At 36.4% G+C, this 23,048-nt stretch overlaps 1 protein-coding gene and 1 long non-coding RNA gene across 6 annotated transcripts in view; one reads left to right on the top strand and one right to left on the bottom strand.

The window, feature by feature from the left end:
* The window catches only part of PDCD10 (programmed cell death 10), a 44,062-nt gene that overhangs the window by 7,839 nt on the left and 13,175 nt on the right, over positions 1 to 23,048 (top strand). For 2 of the 5 annotated variants that reach the window (XM_082741292.1, XM_082741294.1), the window contains exons 2-3: positions 11,169 to 11,275; positions 20,708 to 20,761. In XM_082741292.1, the coding sequence (XP_082597418.1) occupies positions 11,180 to 11,275; positions 20,708 to 20,761 (150 nt within the window). In that variant the 5' untranslated portion in view covers positions 11,169 to 11,179. Of the gene's footprint in view, positions 1 to 11,067; positions 11,276 to 20,707; positions 20,762 to 23,048 lie in introns of all 5 variants that reach the window. The other 3 variants (XM_082741293.1, XM_082741290.1, XM_082741291.1) reach the window with 2 other exon arrangements.
* The window catches only part of LOC309869738, a 36,871-nt gene continuing 35,939 nt past the window's right edge, over positions 22,117 to 23,048 (bottom strand). The window contains exon 3 of the long non-coding RNA XR_014314337.1: positions 22,117 to 22,477. This is a non-coding gene — a long non-coding RNA (uncharacterized lncRNA). The remainder of the gene's footprint in view (positions 22,478 to 23,048) is intronic.

Genomic DNA, 23,048 nt, shown 5'->3' with positions numbered 1-23,048 from the left:
TGGTAGAGGACCTTAGGCAATTAAGAGTCGTTAAGATAAATGGAATCTAAGATTGTCAGTGATACAGAGCAGGTGGGCCTAACCCATGTGGTACAGTCTCCTTAAATTGTACCTTCAAGCATAGAGAGCATAGAAACAGTATGAAGGTTTAAGTTTAGTTGTATTTCTAAGGGATTTTAGAGGAAAGCTTTAGTATCGTATTAGAGAAATTAAAACAGGAGATCACAAATACCAGTAAAAAGGAAAATAGAAAGATGTACCTCAGACACCTATGGCTACTCAACTGAGCATTATTTGATTGAACCTCTAGGTTAAGAACTTAAAACAAAAGATGCACATATTCAAGGGGTTGAATTTGTTTCCTGCCCTACAACAAATGTTTTCATTTTAATTTTGTTCAGACTAGGATTTTAACAAAAATTTAGGCATTGGAATAGGAAAAAATGGAAGATTGTCGCAACTAAAGAGATGGACTATTTTCTCCTGAATTATTTGTGCAGAAATAATTGGAAGCCAGTTGTTGCCACTTTTATTATTCCCATTTCCTATTAAGCAATTCGGAGGTAACGAGCCCTTTGGTTTTGTTTTCAGCTATATATTATCCTATAGGTTATGCCCTTTTATGAATTATCTTGAGGTCTTTGATTGCATCTTTATTTTCAGTGTGTTACCCAGTCTACCTCTGGGCCAGTTTTCTCTATTAAAGTTGTCTTTTGGGGCACCTGGTGGGTTAAAGTCTCTGCCTCCGGCTCAGGTTGTGATCCCAGGGTCCTGGGATCGAGCCCCGCATCGGGCTCTCTGCTCAGCAGGGAGTCTGCTTCACTTCTTCTCTCTGTGCCTACTTGTGATCTCTGTCTGTCAAATAAATAAATAAATAAAATCTTTTTAAAAAAATTGATCTGTTCACATGAAGAGAATAAAAAGTAATTTTAACATAGGCTTGATGGTCAGATTCTTTTAAGTATTCTAAGACTATGTAGCTTGTTTTGGAAGATATGTAACTTTTATCTGGTGATCCAAGTATTTTATGCCTCCATTTTGGCAAATGGAGGAGAAAATTGTTTTTAAAATACGCTATGTAAAGTGACCTTTCTGATGTTGGGATACCAGTAAGAGGTTGTGCTGTGCCTCTGTGGACTAGTGTGAGGTAATGAGGGGCCTAGGGTACAAAATTTAAGGAGGCACTTACTCTGTGTCATGCAGGTCAGAGCCAGGTTTTGTGCTCTGAGTGGTTTGTTTGGCCTCACCCTAGTTTCAGTCCTTTTGCTGTCAGGTTCATAGAATTCTGTCTAAAATGTCAGTGACTGGGGCATCTGGGTGGCTCAGTCAGTTAAGTGTCTACTTACAGCTCAGGTCATGATCTCAGCATCCTGGGATCCAGCCCTGTGTTGGGCTTCCTGCTCATCAGGGAGTCTACTTCTCATCCTCCTGCTCCCCCTGTTTGTGTGTGGGCACTGTCCCTCTGTCAAATAAATAAAATATTTAAAATAAATAAATAAAATGTAACAATATGAATTAAATGCATATTGTGTGTCAGCCACTGTATGAATAACTGCTTCGTATGAATAACCATGTAAGGTGTAAGGTAAACACTTACTCTTAATAACCATGTACTCCTTAATACTCTTGATACAATGTCAGGTGAACACTCCAATATTTTCATTAATTTCTCAGTATAGAGAGATGAATAACTTAAATAATGCCCAGCTAAGCAAAAATTGAAACTCAGGTCCTTGTTTCAAATTTGAGAGCATACTTAGTGCTCTGTACTGTCCCATCTGTGTGTAGAAAAATTTAATTCTTGTCCACTTTATAGATTTCTATACTAAGAAACAATACTCCCACATCCCCACAAGAAACTGTGCTATCCAAAATATGCAAATGCATACACTGACATGATGCAGTTAACTTTTAAGGTGAGTGAGTCAAGAGGTCTCATCAGCACCAAATTGAAAATCCACAAATTTGTACTGCTTAGTACCACCTTAAATCAGAGCCCCACTCTTGCTGGCTTCAGTCTTCAAACACTCCATGTGGAATTTGGGGGTTGGCTGTAAGCAGATTGACCCATGGATGATGTAAAGGTCAGGGCAGGTTAGTCTAGAAGTAGTTCATTTGGTAGACAATAGGCTATAGTAGCTCTGTAGCTTATTTGTTTAAAATCTCTATCGCCATTCTGTTCAGTTTCTTAATGTGAATTTTTGTGGAAATTTCTAAGTTGTAAAATTTGGAGATTGGATGAAATAATATATAATGGCTGTTTTTACTTTAAAATTTTAGGGTCTTAACATTTAAGTTTCTTAAGTGCATAGGCACAAGACAAGCGTAAGGGTAAATTTATTGGTGAGAGATTGAGACATAGAACTGAGTTATAGAAAAATTTGGGCCCAGAAAGGCTTTTGCCAGCACTTACCCTTACTTTTGGGATCACTCATTGCCCTTTGTTCTTCATAATGCCTTTTTTTTTTTTTTTTTTTAATTATGCTTGTGTCCTGATTGTCCTAGAGCAGTAGTTTTACAGCTGTGGAGAGAGAGTTGCTAAAGAGCTATGAGAAGGAGAGACTAGAAGCTGGTAAACTAGTTACTTCATCCATTTATTGGACAGATGAACAGTTGAGTGTGTTTTATCTCTCTTTGATAAAAGATTTTATTCGAAAACAATAGTTCCACTGTTTTAAAGAGGCTTAAAATCATTTACCTTTCTTTATCTGGCTCTCAAGCATCCTTGATTTCCCTGGCTAGATGATTGTACAGGAGACCTGATTTCTAGAAAGAGATCTGAAATTTCATCTTCAGTTAAAATGTTGTTATAATAGCTAATAGTGAATAATATTGTGTGCCATGCACTGTTCTGAACACTTTATCTGTAATAACTTGTTGAATCATCACATCAGCCTTAAGAGAGAGACTTACTCTCATTTCATAGGTGAGAATAGCACAGAGAAGTTAGATAACTTGCTGCAGGTCACACCATATAGTAAGTGGTAGATCTGGGATTGCATCTAGGCAACTCTCGTTCTAGAATCACTGTGCTTATTACTCACCTCTTTAATGACAGTGCTATTAATGTCAGCTAAGTATAGTAGAAACATTCCTATTTTTCTTTTTTGTAGGTAACATTGTGGATTTTGAAGTGTTTCTTAGAATCTTATTTCTCCACAGAAAAAATCATTAAGTTTTAAGTGACTGATTTGTAATTTTATGTTTAGAACCAAGTGTGCTTATTAGTAAAGAAACTTATCAGTGACAAACATATGAGAATTAACAAAGAAAGATAAAAGAATGGAGTTAAATTTAGAGCACTTTTACATTTTGTATTTTTCCTTTATGGGTCATTGTGTTTTAATTTGCCAGTCTTACCTGTTTTCAAAGACATCTTAGCTTTCAGATGATGTTTTAGTTAGAAACTTAATTCTTTTTTTTTTTTTTTAAGATTTTATTTATTTATTTGACAGAGAGAAATCACAAGTAGATGGAGAGGCAGGCAGAGAGAGAGAGAGAGAGAGAGAGGGAAGCAGGCTCCCTGCCGAGCAGAGAGCCCAATGCGGGACTCGATCCCAGTACCCTGAGATCATGACCTGAGCTGAAGGCAGCGGCTTAACCCACTGAGCCACCCAGGCGCCCCAGAAACTTAATTCTTAATTAACAGCTTAGCAAATGCTTGTTTGGCCAATCATGTTTACAGAGATACTGAAGACTTTTATCTTTTTTATCCTGTTTTTTAACAAACCATAGCTGGAGTCCTTTAACCATTAGTGGTATCAGATACCTGGAAATTGTGTTATAACAAAGAGGTGCCTTTAAAAATTTGATTGAGGGCACCTGGATGGCTCAGTGGGTTAAAAGCCTCTGCGTTTGGCTCAGGTCGTGATCTCAGGGTCCTGGGATCGAGCCCCGTATGGGGCTCTCTGCTCAGCAGGGAGCCTGCTTCCTCCTCTCTCTCTGCCTACCTCTCTGACTACTTGTGATCTCTCTGTCTCTGTCAAGTAAATAAATAAAATCTTTAAAAAAAAATTTTTTTTTTGATTGAGAGGTTAGACCTTCCAGTGAAGTGATAATTCATAGTGGAATGTGTGCTTTCTTTGAATAGTTATTTAAAAGTGCAAAAACACAGTGCTTAGTAAATTACAGGTATTTAATTTAGAGGTTTTATGGTTTGATTTAGAAATCACCTCATCTTTTACAAGTATGCAGCTTGGTTTTTGTTCATTTTAAAAAAGAAACTAAAGCATGGAGAGGTGAAGTGCCTTGCTCAGAGGTAAGATGGTTTATAATGACAGTATGCATTGAGCCCTTACTTTCGGACCTAATACTTAGGCTTTTCTTCTGTAGCTGTGTGCATATTCTCCATGGATACCTTGAAGATATCTAGAAAAAATTTTGATATATATAAACAATATGGTGACAGAGTGTCCTATGTTACACTTAACCATTAAGAAGGAATTGTTTCTAGATGTCCCTAAATGCAAAATTCTGTAAAAACTGAACTAGTTGTAGTGCATGCTCAGTCAGGGAGGTTGAGTTCCACATACCCTTATTAAAAAAGAAAGCTACATATGGAAGACCTTGATTATAGAAAATATAATTTGCAGAGGAAGGAGAGAGATGTAGGTATATCTTGAAGGTTTTAAACTTATTTTGGGCTAAGTGGGATCTACTCAGCACTATTCCTCTGCCTCCCTTTTTCCTAGCTTTCTCCTCGAAGTATTTTGTCTCTTGTAAAAGTGGCTACATTTTGAGGTGAGAAGGCCCTATAAGGTAGGTTGTGATCATCAAAGGCTCACCTTTTTCAGGGGTGCTAAATGGCCAGACTGAGCTACAAAGCCTTAGAATAAATTCAGTTTCGCTGCGAGGCTGATGGGTATGAGTCACGATCTGAGGTGCTTGAGAGAACGCGGAGTGTGTCAGGTATTTGAAACCTTGAATCGACCTACTATTGGGCAGGCTCTTTCTACTAGAATTCATAAATAGTTTTTGTGATCTGATAAAAATTTTTTTTTTTTTTAGTTTCCCATGAGATCTTTTGAACCTGTAGTAGATCACAGTAATGACATTTTATTATCACTGAAATTTTAGAATACCAGAGTCTTTAAAGTGATAGACTTTTATTCCCTCTTTGTTTCTGTTCAGAAAACAAGTCCAGTGATTAAGGGAAACTTCCACAAAATCAGAACCAAAAAGAACCCCTGTCTCAGGTACTTCGTTTTACCCAAATCTTTGAGCCTGGCCTTGGCAGGTAGATTTTCTGACTCTCTAGGCACTGTTCTTTCCCTACCAGTGTTTTCCAGCTTGTCCTGTTCATGAGAATCGTCAGGGTTGTCTGCTAAAAATACAGCTTCATTGACCCTATCTTGGAGATTTTGATTGAGTCATCTTGGGAATGTTTTTAATAAGGACTGAAGTGATTGTGATGGCTTAAGTCATCCATTTGGAAACTACACTACTCCTGCACGCTTTCCCATAGAGAAAGTTTTGTTTTATGCTCAAAGCTGGATAAGTTTTTGGATCTTGCTTATGTATAAGGCAAGGCTAACCTATGTTGGAAATTCTTGCACTTTGCGAATTTTGTGAACTGTTAAATTAAATGCCAGTTTTGTCCCATGATCTAAAAGATACTGTAGCAGCCCTAATAAAAGACATTAGAATGTATAATCTGTGATTATTATATTTTCTTTAGTTTTATTTGGTTTTCATGTATATTTCTGTTGGAATTCTGATTTTAGTTGCAGTCATCTGATGCTAATATTCTCTTAGCCTACCATACTAGGAAGAGCTTGGGATAGCAAGAAGTAGTAAAATCTGGTAACTGTGACTGGTAAATTAGACTTTGTTAATAGAATTAATTAGCTTTCTGTGTTTTATTTTGCTAGGCTTGATATTTGGAAAGTATTAGCAAGACTGATTCAGCTTATAAATTGCCCATCTCTTATCTCATTAATTTGTTCATTCAACAAACATTGTCAACTGTGTACCTTCTACACTGACTGATGTCTCTGTTGGGAAAAAGAAATACAGATGTTGGCATAAACATGAATTTTGCTTACTGCCAGAATGAATAAACTTCTGTTAGCTAAATGTTCATGAGTTGGTTGGGGGTCTAATCAAAATCAATCAGTTGTTCTTTCCCACTTCAAGGAAAGAGAATAAAGGAATTATAAGAATTTAAGACTAGGTGAGAGGGCTAAGTTTTGGATTTGACTCTGAAGAAAACCAAGACAATTACACCTGCCTACCGATGTCTTAAGGGTAGAATTTATTTAGGAGCCTTCTTTTTCTCCCTAAGAACTGCATATTTCAGTACCATGGACTTTGCTTATCTCCTCCTTATATTTGAGTAAATAACTTTAGCTCTAGAATTATCTCCTGCCCAGATGGATTAAAATGAGGCTCTCACAGGAAATGCTGATTCTGATCTGTAAGATAGAGTTGAGTATAGTTCTTTAAATGAACAGACTCCTGTTGGTTCTTTGGGCAGGTCAGGACAGAAACTCCTAAGACTAAGACAAGAACCTATTTTTGTTTTCCCTTCACTTTATTTTATTTTTTTAAAGGTTTATTTTTTAAAGATTTTTATTTTATTTATTTGACAGAGATCACAAGTAGGCAGAAAGGCAGGCAGAGAGAGAGAGGAAGGGAAGCAGGCTCCCTGTCGAGCAGAGAGCCCAACGCAGGGCTCGATCCCAGGACCCTGGGATCATGTACTGAACCGAAGGCAGAGGCTTTAACCCACTGAGCCACCTAGGCGCTCCTGTTTTCCCTTCACTTTAAAGAAATAGTAATTGTCTTAAGTGCACGAAGTGTTTAATACTTAAGCATCTGTACAGCATTCAAGTACTGCTGTTTTGAACATTCAGGGAAATAAGGGGGAAAGTATAAATGAATTGGTTGCTTATTCTATTTGTATGGTATTAGCATATACAGAGCGTATTTTTGAAGAAAAGTGTGCTTAAAAGTACACATTTTGTCTTAAGTTATTGACGTCTGTGATTCTGGTTTTTTAAAAATGTTGTGATGCTATCTCCTTGGGAAACAAAGTTTACTTTGAAATGAAAACTTTTTCCCTAATGCAACACATTGGAGATGGGAAACTAAGTAACTGTTCCTGTCTTGTTGCCACTATACCCACATTAAATTTTTATTTATTATTACTTAGCAGTTATAACTATGGCAAGTCATTTTTTGGACTGTGGTTTCTGTTGTACTGCATGGTAGATGAGGTGACTTTTTGAGGCCTTTCCAGATTTGGGATTAGGGGTTCAGTTGGCTTTGCATGAATGATGAGTGCTTACCTCAGAAACCAGTATCCCTTAGGGAGTTGAAACTGGTAATGTGCTGCCCACCTGCCCTGGGCCTGCTGACACCCGTGGTGAAATGAAGAAACCTTCTCAAAGGGGTAGGGCCTCAGGCTCTTGCTCAGTTCAGTTGACCCTTGCTCTTCAGGTTGACAGGCTCCTTGTTGCTTGGAGTAATTGTAGCTTGTCCATTGAACCATTTCAAATAAAGAAGCATATAGAAGAAATGGCAGCATATTTCATCTTGAACTAAAATTGGCATATTTAAAAAGCCTTATTGAAATTGTTGATTTTTTTAATCTCATGTAAACATTGATGAAACTATGAGTGGCCCCAGTTTTGTGAATGTGTGTTCTGAGAAGTTCAGTTGTAACTTGGTTCTTTAAACATTTTCCATAGAAACAGTATTAAAAGGTAGATAAATGTGATGTAAGACAGACACCTATTTAGCTCATAATATTGCTATAATACGAGGCGGCTGGGTGGTTTACTGGGTTGGGGCGTCTGCCTTCTGCTTGGGTCATGATCCCCAGGGTCCTGGAATCAAGCCTGAGTTGGGCTCTCTGCTCAGTGGGAAGCCTGCTTCCCCCCCCTCTGCCTGCCTCTCTGCCTACTTTTGATCTCTGTCAGATAAATAAAATCTTTAAAAATAAATAAATATTGCTGATCCCAGGATTCCAAGATCATGACCTGAGCCCAAGGCAGATGCTTAACCGACTAGGCCACCGGGCACCCCTTTAACACTTTCTTTTTGATGACATAGTAGCTACTAGTACTGTAAGTTAGTTTTAGAGGCAAGAAATATATGTATATGTTTGGTTTTTTTAAATTTGAATCATAAATACCTTAAGTGAAACTCCTGACATGGGACAGTACTATTGATTCAATTAAAAGACGTTTCAATGCCACGATTTACAAAAGGTAAAAATTAGGATGCCTGGGTGGCTCAGTTGATTGGACAACTGCCTTCGGCTCAGGTCATGATCCCGGAGTCCCGGGATGGAGTCCCGGGATCGAGTCCCACATCAGGCTCCCAGCTCCATGGGGAGTCTGCTTCGCTCTCTGACCTTCTTCTCACTCATGCTCTCTCTCACTGTCTCTCTCTCAAATAAATAAATAAAATCTTTAAAAAAAAAAAAAAAAAGGTAAAAATTAAGTATTTGAACAGGTTTCGTGGGTTAGATAGGTAGGTGCCAGCAGGATTCTGAGTGACTCTAGCTACTTTTATGGCTCCCTTCACTCTGCCTGCCTTTATATATGCAGGGATACTACATACATGTTCAAAAAAATAAAAGACAAAAATAATCCAGTTGAGACTACTTTGGGAATTCATCCCATTTTTATTGAAATCACCTCTCTCACCACCTCACTGTGTCAGTTCCTGCAGGTAGGTAGTTCTTTCCCCCAGTATACAAGTGACATTACTCTGTGAGCATTATACATGACCTCATCAAGAAATCCGGTAACTTTTTAAAAGTTATTGACTATGCTCAGGGGCATTTAAAACTCTGGACGGCCTTCTCTTTGAAACACCTGGTTTCTGTGATGCTGGTTCTGTCACCCAATTCTCCCCATAGCAGTACAGCATCTGCACTTCTCCCTTGTATGTACCGACAGTTGTTCATTTTCTGGCTTTCCTTTCATATTATAAGCTCCATGAGGTCAGAGACTGTCTTGTCTTGTTCACTGCTCCATAGCTAGTCCTAGGCCTAATTCTGTATAGGTAATGGATAAATATTTGTTAAACAAACGAATGATTTTTTTTTTTCTTTCTGTTACCCCATGAGATGGCTCGTCAAGTTCTGGTGTCAGCCCTGTTCTATTTCTTGCTTATTTTTTTCCATTGATACTGATGCCTTCAATTACTGTCTATACTGTGCATCCAGTATCCATCATTTTCATTTTGACTGCTGTCCCTGCATTTCAGCTTCTTTTTTTTTGTTCCAAGTTTACTATGAAAAAGTATTCATAATTTATTTCTAAAGTGGAAAAGTAGATTAATTAAGTAGTTAGATACAGCAGATTCACAATTGATACTTAACCTTCTTCCTCTTGCTACTTGCTTAGGTCCAGTGGGTCTTTTGTATAACTATACTAGGTCTCTTAAGTTTCCTCTGCCCTCAGTTTATGTTCCTTCATTCTATCCTTAACAGTATGACCAAAGCAGTCTGCTTAAATAAATAATTTGATCAGGTAATGGTTTTCTAATACCCTATAGAATAAACTTGGGAATTGGCCTTATTTTTATTTATTGATTTGGTTCTGTGAGGTTAGTGAGCAGCTTGTACCCCCAAAACAAAAAACATTTTCCATATTTAGAACTACCAGAAATGGGACTAAATGGTTTCCATAGGTGTCCTTTTCCCCTTCACTGGTAAGAATTATGGAAGGATGGTAAGCAGTTCTCAAATGGGACAGGTTATTAGAGCTTTTTGAAGCTCTGCATACTCAGACCTTTGATTGTATCTTTCAAACTGCTCAGGTCTTCCGCAGCCTGGCCCAGATAAGTTTTAATGATAAGGACCACATCTTAATCACCCCTTCACTGCATCTTCTACAGAGTAAGGGCTAAACATAAATTTATTCAGTGAATTAATAACTTCTGAGTATTTTCTTGGGTAGATGAGCTGAGGTTCTTTGGCTCTACTTCAAACTTAGTTGTTTTTTCTTCTTTTTTAATGCAGACTTACTAGGTCTGGTTTGAGAGTATTAGGATCAAGTCTTGGGCCTCTGCATATTGTTATTGGTCAAATCATTTATCATCTCAGAACCTGCCTTTCTGTAAGGTTAGAATAACAGTTAATGTAATTTTGAGGAAAGCGTGTGAAAAATGTTTTATCATCTGAAAATGCTTTATAAATGGTAGAAGTTAATAAAAATTGATGTTTTTAAAATATGTATACCAATATACATTGTTTGAAATACAGATATGTCACTAATATTACTCTCTCACTTTATAATTAGGCTCATTTTTTAGCCTAGCAAAGGAAATAAATACAGTTGCTTTCTCTTAAAAAAAAAATACTTCCTCAACTAACTATTCAAGGCCAAATTTCTCTCATATTGTTGAATTCTCAGTATTTTAATGCCAAATTATCAGTGTCTATGGATCTTTCTACTTCGTTTTTGTGTGATTTGGACAAAGATTCAGAAATACCACTGGCAAAATGAAATAACATTTTATCCCCAAATAGACCACATTTGATAGACTTTTCCCAGTTTTTTAAAGATTTGTCTTATATTTCTGGTGGTTGGCTATGTTTTTGTTATTTTTAGGTGGCAAAATCAGTGAATTATTAGCAAAAGATTTTACTCTAAACACCTTTAATTCTTTTTTCCTAATTCTTAATGAAGTTTTCCATAAACATTTATGCTCTCTGTATTTCATAGTTATAGTTTTATGTTATATATAGGTGCTATAATTCTACTTTGTTGATAATTTCTTGTATTAACTTTTTGATTGCATATATGTTGGAATTAGATGCTTCATTATTCCGTGGTGCTTCAGGGAGCACTCTCAGTTAAAGATGAGTGGGTTCATGAATCACAGCTCTGTGAATTAGTACCTAGTGAGGGAAAATTAGTTGTAAGAAAGGGCAAATTCTTGAGTCTGAGGAGGAATAGAGGTGTGTTACTGATTAAGGGTGTCCTCACAAGCAAGATATATTAACACATCAGCTGTTCATAAGATAGAGACACTGGCCAGGAAAGCTATTGGTATTTGTACTTTTCCCTTCATAGAGTAAGTCTCTGTTCTTTCTTTCCTTTTAACCAGGTCAGTATATATTTTGTGCCCTATTTTATCACAAAAAAGAGAAGAAATACTGTAGTGAATGAAGATTCCTCTGCATTTTAGCACTGCTTTTTCTACTGTAGTTGGCTTTTGAATGAGGATGACAATGGAAGAGATGAAGAATGAAGCTGAGACCACTTCCATGGTTTCTATGCCCCTTTATGCAGTCATGTATCCTGTGTTTAATGAGGTAAGTGGGTAATCATTTCTCATATGATCTCTTCAATTCTTGATGCCTGCCTCATTTATTCATTTGTTTGTTTGTTCCTTCATATAACAAACACATAATGAATTTTATCTGTATGTTAGGCATTGTACCAGGACTGGACATAAAACAGTGGGGAGGGAGGAACCTAGATATATTGCTTCCCATCTGGAGGGAGAGACAGACATTGAACAAGAGAATACAAGTAATTACATAAATGGAAAGTTGTGGTGAGTCCTGTGAAGTTACCAAAAATCAAATGTTCAATAAAATAGCTGGTGGAACCTTCTTTAGGGGTCAGGACCAACTTCACCGAAGATGAGACATACATGCTAAGATCGAAAAGAGGTAAATGAGGGTTAGACAGTTGAGTTTGGGATAAACACATTTTAGGTAGCCGGAAGAGCAGGCACAAAAATATGCTGATGAATTCTAGTCAGTAGACACAAAACATATTTTTACTGATAAATGGAAGATATCATTGCTTTAGTATCTAGAGAAGATATAGTTGTCTTTTTATTTGAGGGATTTTTTCTAGGACTTAATACATTTTTGGGTTTTCTTTTATTTATTTAAAGATTTTATTTATTTGACAGACAGAGATCACAAGTAGGCAGAGGAGCAGGCAGAGAGAAAGGAGAAAGCAGGCTCCCTGCTGAGCAGAGAGCCCAATGTGGGGCTCGATCCCAGGACCCTGGGATCATGACCTGAGCTGAAAGCAGAGGCTTTAACCCACTGAGCCACCCAGGCACCCCTTGGGTTTTCTTTTAATTTAATGTTAATACGCTAAGGTATTAGAGAATTAGAGCTGGAAATTCCTTAGAAAGGATTTAATCATGTCCCTCCTTTTAATGGTGAACCAAGTTCTTAGTATGTGAAATGGTGTTCCTGAAATTACCTAGAACTAAAATCTGGGGTTCCAAATTCAGTGGCTTCACCCTTAGCCTTTCTGTACATTTAATTAGGGTCTTCTTGTTTTTGTTTTGCTATTCAGTTATAAAGCTCTCCATGCCATTGACTTTATTGTTGCTGCTGTAGCTTGGAAACCCTCACCATTTCCAATGACTTTATTCCTTTTTGTAAAGTATTTAAATTAGAATAAGATTCTGGATTTCAAAGCCCTTTATCCCACAGTAGGTTTAATAATAATGTATTTGATGCATTTGTGGTCTTAGGTCTTGGGGACAATGAGGAGTGATTCATCCTCTTCAACTTGGAAATCATGGACCTAGTTGCCATTTCAGACATATATTTTGAAATTCTAAATGCTGTCTATCAGGGGCGCCTGGGTGGCTCAGTGGGTTAAGCCGCTGCCTTCAGCTCAGGTCATGATCTCAGGGTCCTGGGATCGAGTCTCGCATCGGGCTCTCTGCTCTGCAGGGAGCCTGCTTCCTCCTCTCTCTCTCTGTCTGCCTCTCTGCCTACTTGTGATCTCCCTCTGTCAAATAAATAAATTTTAAAAAAAATGCTGTCTATCAAATAGTCTTATTAGATTCAGAGAGCATAAAAGAAAACTCAAAAACTGGCTTGTATAAAAGTTAATTCTCTTGCTGTAAGTGGTCCAGTGCTAGTGTTATTATGACTCAGTATCCTAGTGCTTACTTCCGTTATCAGGGTTACCTCAGCATGTGGAATAGCTGCTGAATCTCCATTCATCATGTCCTAAGTTGTTGTCTGGAAGGCACACGCACAAAAAAATGGAATAGGAGGTGGGTGTTCCTTCCAGCCAATTCAACTTCCTTCAAGTAACCTTTTTGAAAGTCCTATATAAGACTTCCATTTATATCTCATTGGCAAGAACCTAGTCTTAATGACCACACCTAGCTGCAAAGGAGGTTGGGAAATTTAGAAGTTTTTTCACTAAAGAGGAAGCAATAGGAGGCATCTTTTGAAAAACCTGTCCCTGTTATACTAATTCTATGGTAGCATTGGAGGCACTCTTTCAGGGCTATTAATACCCATCTCTGGTAGGTATAGCCAACACTCCAGTAATTAATTCTCGCACTTTGTTCCAATATGTACCCATTCATTACAAAGCTATAATTATTGTTAGAAGCAAGTGCTTCAGTTTTGCTTAGTAAGTATTTACTAAATGTCAGTCATTTATTTGCTGAGTAGTGTGCTAGGGTCTGGACATGTGAAAAATAAAAAGGCGTTATATCTCTTCTTAACCATAGAGAACTATTTTCTTAAACATCTTACACAGGAGTTTAAGCAGATGCATTATGTAATTATCCTTATACCAAGGATGAGGTAAGAAGATAGTCACTGAAACTGTTAAGTAATATGTTTTGATGGTTAGTGTTTTAACTTCTCAGGTACTTCCAGAACCATTATGGTGGTTCTACCCAGAGGTGCTCCCTCTTCTTGGGTCTCTATAGGTAGCTGCCCCTATGGGCTATTGGGTTAAGTTGTTTGGGACATTTCTGTATTTATCTAGTATTTTGAGTCATTACCTGAAGGAAGGGCGGTTTATATTGCAGAGCTTGTTTGATCTTCTAGTTAGTGAAGAGGAGTGAGAGAAGGGATTTTTTGCAACAACTAGAGTGATCCTTTCCTACATAAGGAAAATGGATGTTATTCAAATCTTGACTTTAGAAAATAGTCATATAGGATATGAGATTCTGATAAAATGAACTATTGGAATTCATACTGGAGCTGTCTATTCTAATTTATTCATGTGTAAAAAAAAATAATTTGAAAGAAAAGGAAATGGCTATGAATGGACTGGTAAATCTTAAATAAAGGCAATGATTCTCACTAGATAACATCTAAAAAATATGTGGGTTAATGGCTCAGAATTAGAACGTGTTCCCAAATGTTTCATAGTTGGTTCAAGAATTAATTGTTAAAACTGAATTGGAAAATGAAATGGCTAGATGTAGCAGACTGAGAGATACTGTGTCAGATTGTCAGGTCTAGTTCTGGAATTTATGGTCTAACATCATGGTATCAAACTTTCTATAAAAATTATTTCTGTCATGTTACTTAAAAACAAGTATTCAGAAATAATAGGCCTTTAGGAGTTGTGATAGTAGGTCTCCTCTTTGATAGAGGTATCAAATATGGGGCTTGATTTAGGAATGGAATAAAATAATTAAGCCTACAAATGTGAAGTGTTTGGTTGAAAAGAATAAAATACTAGCATTATTGTCTGACATTCCAGTGTATTAATGTAACATCTAAAATAAAATACCTAGGGCTGCCTGGGTGGCTCAGTCGTTAAGCATCTGCCTTCTGCTCAGGTCATGATCCCAGGGTCCTAAGATCTAGCCCTACCTCGGGATGCCTGCTCTGCTTCTCCCTCTCCTACTTTTCCTGCTTGTGTTCCCTCTTTCACTGTCTCTCTGTGTCAAATAAATAAATACAATCTTTTAAAAAAATAATTAAGGGGCGCCTGTGTGGCTCAGTGGGTTAAAGCCTCTGCCTTCGGCTCGGGTCATGATCCCAGGGTCCTGGGATCGAGCCCCACATGGGGCTCTCTGCTCTGCGGGGAGCCTGCTAACTCCTCTCTCTCTCTCTGCCTGCCTCTCTGACTACTTGTGATCTCTGTCTGTCAAATAAATAAATAAAATCTTTTAAATAAATAAATAAATAAGATACCTAGTCAGTTAAACATTAGTATTTAACCGTAGTTCAAACATAGATTTTTCTACAGATCTAATGGGGAAATTAGAATTTAGTTTGATTTTTTGTGCTATACGGATTTAAAGATAAAATGTTTGTGAAATTAATTTAGAGAAAATAGTATCAGTAAGGATGAATGTTTAACTCTGGAGCTAAATGATATACTTAATTTTGTCCACAGTGTATTGAAAGAGTTAAAAAACTTATACATTCTCACCCTAACATAACATCCGTAATAGTAACAATGGTGGTCTGAAGTCAACTTGTAGAACAGATATTTAGGTAGTATCCTTAGATAGCATCCTTACATCTGGGAAATTTTAGTACTGTTACTCCAGCTCACAAAGGGAAGTTATTTATGGCATTCTGGGAGTTTGATGCTTGCTAAACTTAATGAAGCTGTGCCAAGATAGCTGAGAAAGGGTTAGTCTTGTTATTTAATCAACTGCTGCAGAGTTCAGAGTCCAAGTATATTGCATGTGTTGTAAATGTACTGTGAAATAGGTCTCCTGGTTACCTTATGGAATAATGAGTTTATAGAAGCCTTGTGACAAGTCTTAGATCAGGTTCTCCTGTACTGTATAACTTTCTACTGATTCTGTGCGTATGGAGGAGAAGTGAAGTATAGTTCAGTTCTTCATTCCAGGAAAAGACACACCATGAATCATTTCCTGTGACTTTTTAGAGGAATTATTTTAAGGTGAAGTATAATTTCTGAAAGAATCTATATTGTGTTTTGAGATAGGAATAAAAAATCTTGCAACCAAATATAAATTTTAGATCACCAGGGTTTATAGGCTTGTTTATAAATGATAAAAAAATGGTACTTCTGAGTAAGTAATTAATACTCTATTCAGAAGCATCCAACAGTTATTTCTGCCAGCTCAGCAGAATATACAACTCTTAATTTTTTCCAACAAGCAAATGAAATCTGGGACTATTTCTCCAACTTCAGATACCTAACTATTCTTTTTTTTTTTTTTAATTAAAAGAAAAAAATCAAACCCCAAAATTGAAGCATAGTAAACATACCTCTCCATAGTGAAGGCATGGGTTTTATCTGCAGTCCCATCATCCAAAGGTGATCATAGTTAATATCTTGCATAAGAATTACTACTCCGCCCCTTACTCTAGGCTATGTAGTCTTATATTTCTTTCCTTGTTTATAAACTGATGATAAACAGTAATATATTTATTTTTCATAACTCTGTAAAGTAAAAGACTTAACATGTTGTAGTACTGAGACTAGTACCAGGTAGAGCTGTTATTCGGAAGTCTTTGGGCAATTTTCTGATCAATTGTGATCATTTCCTAGACTTTTACATTCTAGTAGGCAATTTTTAATGAAACATTTTTATAATAGGTGACTCTCCTTACCTTTTTTGCTGGACAACTTGGCAACCCCAGAAACAGATTATTTTAGAAACCACTACTGCATTTAATATGTTTAACTGCATTTGTCTTCTCTGTGGCAGCACAAAAGTTAATATAATAGGTGGCCTCTTGAGTCTATCTACTTACCTTCTAGCTTGCTTTTTAATCTGACTACTCATTTTCATTTGAGTTATAAGAGATGTACCTTTTATTCTTCTTTTTTTTCAAGATTTGTCTATTTATTTAAGAGAGAGAGAAAAAGAGAGCATGCACACACGTGCAGGAGGAAGGGCAGAGAGAGAGGGACAAGCAGACTCCATGCCCAGCTCTGCTAGGGGCTCCATCCCGGGACCCTGAGATCATGACCTGAGCTGAAATCAAGTCGAATGCATAACCAACTGAGCCACCGAGGTGCCCGTTTTTCTTGTGTCTTGGCCCTGTTTGATTCCTTTTAAGGATAGACTCAATAGTTTTTGTGGTGAGGGGAGAAGGTTGTCAGCAAGAAGGAATACTTTCAAAAGATTTTATATGAGACCTACAAAACTTAAGTAACGAAGGAGTTAAATGGATTTTTTTTTCCCAGTTATGGGTGTAGGAGTTGGGCTTGATAACTAGAAAATAAGGTAGTGATGAGCTGATTGATACCTTTGGAGGGACCAATGCAATAAATGTCCTCTGACTGGAATCAAAATTTTGTGTAAGCTTTTGAAATATTTTTATAAATATTATGGAGAGTTAAATTTGACCAAGTTTGCAGTTAATAGTGCTGTCAGAAGCTATCAAGTATACATTACAGGAGGAACTCACAAAACAGAATAGGAAGAATGTGTTGTTGGGGGGTGAGGGCCCTTCTGTTAAGTTCATTCAGCCTGTCTTTCTTCTAGCTGGGACTTCAGGAGGCACTTTCCTTACTTTTTTTGGTGAAATGAGATTAGGTGCCCTGTTCTCTTATGCTTATTCTCTTTTTCCCTTTAGCCTTTTATTGGTGCCATGAAATTCATAGATGGCTGAGGCCCGAGGAAGGCCTCTTTATCCAGATACCCATTAATGCAAGGTGTAAATGTATGTTTCTTCCTCCTCTTTCGAATTCAGAATCAAATACTACTAAGAAGTGATTGCATTGGCTCTTTAAAGATATCCTAAGCAACAGCTGTTATCCCAAAATCTTAAAAAAATTACTGTATTGGGGTGCCTGGGTGGCTCAGTGAGTTGAGCCTCTGCCTTTGGCTCAAGTCATGATCTCAGAGTCCTGGGATCGAGCCCTGCATCAGGCTCTCTGCTCAGTGGGGAGCCTGCTTCTCCCTCTCTCTTTGCTTGCCTCTCTGCCTACTTCTGGTATCTCTCTGTGTCAAGTAAACAAAATCTTTAAAAAAGAATTACTGGACTAATTAGTGGAAGTATTAAAAACAAAATGGAAATTCTTTTCTGTTCTAAACTCACATAAAAACTTTACTCCCGCATGTGTTAACCAACCCTGAAGAAACCCGTAAGTGGGCAAATGGCCCAGGAAGGTGATTTTAAGAGGCTGTGTTCTTCAGGGACCAGTTCTGATCTCACCTCCATAAATACTTTTTTTTTTCTACTTCAGCTGACAGTGATCCCATCAGTTTCCATGTAGCTGCTTACTTAAAATGATCTTCTGGGGTTCCAGGATTGTAATCTATTTCTTTGTATCTCTCACACTGACTTGCACATGGTAGAAACTCGGGAATTTGTTAGTTCTTAAGTAGTTGAAGAGATTCAGTGAGGGAGTTGATGCCAGTCTGGAAAGGGTGAATTCAGGGAGGCAGAGTAGCATTAAGTGGCTTGTGCACAAGTTTTAGAGCCAGACAGTTTTCTTATTAATCCTGCCTCTGTATGCACTAGCTGTTGAATACTAGGTAAATTTATACAAACTGAATTTCTGCCTCTATAAAATAGAGTTGATGATAACTAGTTATAGATTGTGAGGATGAGATGCTCTTTATGAAAATATATAACAAAGTTCATTACTGGTGCTAAGTAAATGATAATTGTTAAGATACTGCCAGAACCTTACACTGTCATGAACGGTAAGGTGAATGTGATTTTATCATCAAATCATCTATCACTAGTTAAAGATCTAATAGGGAAGCATTTTTATTAGGGAAGATAAAAACATATTGTACTAAGTATTACAGGCTGCAAATTATAAATAGATTTAAGAATAATTTAGATAAATTTATGGATGAGAGATTAAGTTCAATTCAAAAACTAGATATGTGCCTGTTATGCCTAGTGCTCCTTGGCTAATGGGAGTATCATATGCATAATGAAGCCTAGTGGATTTACTGCAAGATGTGTGGATATATAATGTATCTCAGAATGACTCCCAGCAGAGTTCTGGTTGAGGTGCTTCACAGCTCACGGATCTGATTTAGTATATGTCTGGCCTTTCCCTTTCTTTTCTAAGACACACGTATGTAAACTTAATCTAGAAATCTGATGTCTATCTTGGCTAATTTTATTAGTTCTTCACGGACTATTCTTTGCCTCTTTTTACTTCCCTTGACCCTTTCACATACCAGCCAGAGCAGTACAGAATGAGTTAGTAATGCTGATACTTGGAGGTACATGTGTGACTCAGACCTTTGACTTGTTGAAAGAGGTCAGAGTGTGCTGTAAACCCAAATAAGGAAATGGTTCCTATCAGAGTGGAAACATTCATCCTGTCTGCCTGCCTCTCCCTCCCTTACACAACAACAAGAACTTGAGATCAGAAGAGCTGTATTAATATTTTAATCTTAAATAGGATTCATTACAATTAAATGAATTCCGTGGAAGATGAAAGTTTTTCATTTGTGGCAGCTTATTTTCACCAATTTTATAGGGTTTTTGTTGTTGTTGTTGTTCATTTGTGGTTTGTTTGATTTTTTTTGTTTTTGTTTTGCTGTATTTTCCTACCTGGTCCTCCTGTATCTTCTCTTTTATCTACTAAGGCAATGTTAGATTTTACTGGATTTATAGAAGCCAAGTTTAAAACTGAGTTAAATGGCCTGATATTTATTTTTGGAGATAAAGTATTTATCTTGGCACATTTTGTTGCTTTTTTGCTTAGCGTGCATAACTTGTAGGGAGATAAGGTTCTTGACATTTCTGTCTTGTTTAGAAAATAAAGTGATTTAATAAAGTGTAGGCCATTCCTTAGATATATATGTGTATATATGTTGTTTATAAAGGAAAACTTACATTTATTGCCTCAAGGGGTTGAAAGGAATATTTATTGCAAGGTATGATATGTTTGTAAGATTTTTGTGAAAAGACTCCACTTGCATAAAAATCCTACAAAAGTTAACATTGTTTTTGAACATTTTAATATTGTCCCCCATAAAAAATGTATGCATTGAGTTTTATTGAGTTAATTGGCCCAATTTTTAGGGACTAAAAAAATTGGAATTTAACTGAAGGTAGTTATTTTAAGCCTAACATTTAACTTTTCAACAAATGAATTTTTTTTTTTAGCTCACTGAAAAATGAATTCTGTAAAGTGTATAATAAGGACATGTATCTTTTTTTTTTAAGATTTTATTTATTTATTAGAGAGAGCACAAGTAGGCAGAGCAGCAGGCAGAGGCAGAGGAAGAGGGAGAAGCAGGCTCTCTGTTGAGCAGGGAGCCGACGTGGGGCTCGATCCCAGGACCCTGTGATCATGACCTGAGCCGAAGGCAGAGGCTTTAACCCACTGAACCACCCAGCCGACCCCAGGACATGTATCTTTCAGAATTGTAAACCTCACATATTTTATATTAAAATTAAAAGCTTTGGGATTGAACTTTTGATTCAGTATTTTAGGTAACCTTTCTTAAATCCAGATAACATAGAGGACAGATGATCTACAGTCCTTACTTACTATCAAACCTTGTGTCAGTGCTGTTTGCTAATTCATAAAATAGACTAACCTCAACTTAATCCCTGACTGAGGGATTGTAAAATCATTTAAAAAGAGTAAGGTAATAAATACAAAGAATCTTAAATAATAAATGTTTTCTTGGTGTTGGTCATTTCTGTTCATTCAATTTGCCATATACTGGCAACAGAACATTGAGAGTTGATCTTAAACCCTATTTTCAGTAATTGAAGTAAATATGTTTATTCTTTTTATAATAACTTGATATTATTTTGCATTCTGTGCTCATCTTAAATCCAATTTTAAGGTAGAGTGTGTCTTGTTTTTAAAAAGAATGAAGAATTCATACATCCCTCAATTTCTCATGATTTCTAATGAAAATTTTAGATGACCTGTGTATTTGAAGAATTAAGGTGATTTAGAATAATTAGCAAGTATTTTTGTTGAGCAAATGATGGATGTATCAGAGTTATTACTATAGACTGGAATATCAAAAATGCACCTTTTCTAAGGAAATTGGTACTAATAGTGATTTAAAATTTACATTGCAGCTAGAACGAGTAAACCTGTCAGCAGCTCAGACACTGAGAGCAGCTTTCATTAAGGTGAGGTGCAAATAATTTATTATGATTAAAATGTATGTTGTATATAAAACTGAATATCATGTAAGAATTGCCACTTTATTTCCTTTTAGTGAAAATCTCTTCAGCTGTTTTATGTCTGTTTTAGTGTACTCTGTAAAGCTTAAAACACTTCTCAGAAGTGAATTAAAACAAATGCTGTTTCCTTAGCATTCATCTTTTTGTCACTTTGTGCTTTGAAAACTGACTGGAGTTTTTTCTCTTTAGCTTTAGAGTATATTTTTGAATTTCTTTTTCTATTATTTGACTTGCTAAAAATTTTTGTAAAATTATAACTCAAAAAGATGTTTTTCATAATGCTTAATTATAGAACATAAGAATAAAACAGTATTTTTGATAGGAAAACAAGACCTGTGTGGGAGTCAGATTAAGGATACATTGCAAGCATACAACCAAGTCATTCAGAGTGAATTTTTTGTTGTCTTTAGACCTGAACTATTTGATAAATACTAGCCACATGTTGCAGTTGAGTACTTAAAATATGGCTAGTTCAAATTGAGTTGTACTCCCAAGTATAAAATACACACCAGATTTTGAATACTTAGTATAAGGTAAGGAATGTAAAATAACTCAGGAATTAGTATTTTATATTAATTGCATGTTGAAATTAATAATATTTTGGATGTACTCTTAAAATGATTTCATGTATTTATTTTTACTTTTGTAACATGGCCACTAGAAAATTTGTAATTAACAATGAAATTTGTTGCTTGTGTTATATTTCTGTTGTACAGCCCTATTATATATACTGGGTGTGTTCTTTCATATAAAACTTTATCCATCCCCTTTCCTTTCCCAGTACATAGCATGGTGCCTAAAACTTCAATTTTTATTTACTTACTGTGTTTATGTTCCTGTCAATAGTAAAATAACTTATATTTCAGGTATTTTAATGTTTAAATCTAGAATAAATTTATAATCAAGTTGTATTGGATTAAAACTATAAATCAAGTTTGAGTTCTTTTTATGATAAAGATAGTTTGTTTGTTTATTTATTTATTTTTAAAAGATTTTATTTATTTATTTGACAGAGATCACAAGTAGGCAGAGAGGCAGGCAGAGAGAGAGGAGGAAGCAGGCTCCCTGTGAACAGAGGCCCAATGCGGGGCTTGATCCTAGGACCCTGGGATCATGACCTGAGCTGAAGGCACAGGCTTTAACCCACTGAGCCACCCAGGCGCCCCACAAAGATCGTTTATTAATACCACTTTTAACTGCTAGCACTGGTAATGTCACTAGACATCTGTCTTACTTTACCATGAGAATTTACGTTATATATATTAGAGTTATTTTGGCGTGATTAATACTCTAAAATGCAGTTCCTGTGTATACATACATAGTAGCTTTATTAAAGTATGTTCTGACAAATTATTGGGTTAATGAAGAGAATGAATGAAATAACACCTTCAGTTTTTTTTCTTTTTTCTTTGAGCTTCAGTGTGGCTCTGTAATGGCATATATGGTTATTAGGGAAGCATGATGAAAACTATTTTATGTTAATTTGCTGAGTATTTTCTTTGTGGCCAGAGAAAGGAAGGCAGGCGACCTATTGCATAATACAATATTGATATGGAAAAGTCAGTTTTTAGCTTTTTTGATAGCAAGAACAGAGAGATTTCTCCTGTGGATCTTCATAAGGAGGACTGTCTGAAGTAGTAGATGATATCCTCAATGTCATTTCTAAAAGAGAGAAAATAATGAATTTCATTAAGTTTTTTCTTATAAATATGCTTACATCTGATGTTTTAACAGTAAAGTACAATTTAAAAGCAAACAATATATTTAAAATATGTGGCTTTGATAGATCCGATTTAACATATGGATAAATTTTATTACCCATGCATTGATTAATAATTGGGGAAAGTGGAAGTTATTTTGAGAGGAATACAAATTAGTTTTGCATTGATTTATTTTTACTATATTTAATTTGTTACATTTCAAATGGAATTAAAAGGGTATGCATTAAAAAGATGATTTTTGTGTTTCTAAAACTACCAGCTTATTTGCAAAAAGATTTTAAAAGCCTCACCAAAGGGCACCTGGGTGGCTCAGTTAATCATCTGCCTTTAGCTTAGGTCATGATCTCAGAGTCTTGGGATCAGGTCTGCATCAGACTCGCTGCTCAGCAGGGGAGTCTGCTTCTCTTTCCTGTGCTTCTACCCCCCCCACCCCTGACCCACTCCACCTTGTACTTTCTCTTTCTCTCAAAAGATAAATAAAATAAATGCCTCGCCCACCCATATATCCCTAC

The sequence above is a fragment of the Mustela nivalis genome, assembly GCF_964662115.1.
Source record: "Mustela nivalis genome assembly, chromosome: 1".
NCBI classification, from domain to species: domain Eukaryota; kingdom Metazoa; phylum Chordata; class Mammalia; order Carnivora; family Mustelidae; genus Mustela; species Mustela nivalis.
The sequence above is the reverse complement of the archived record's forward strand: the minus strand, read 5'-3'. Positions and strand labels throughout refer to the sequence as shown.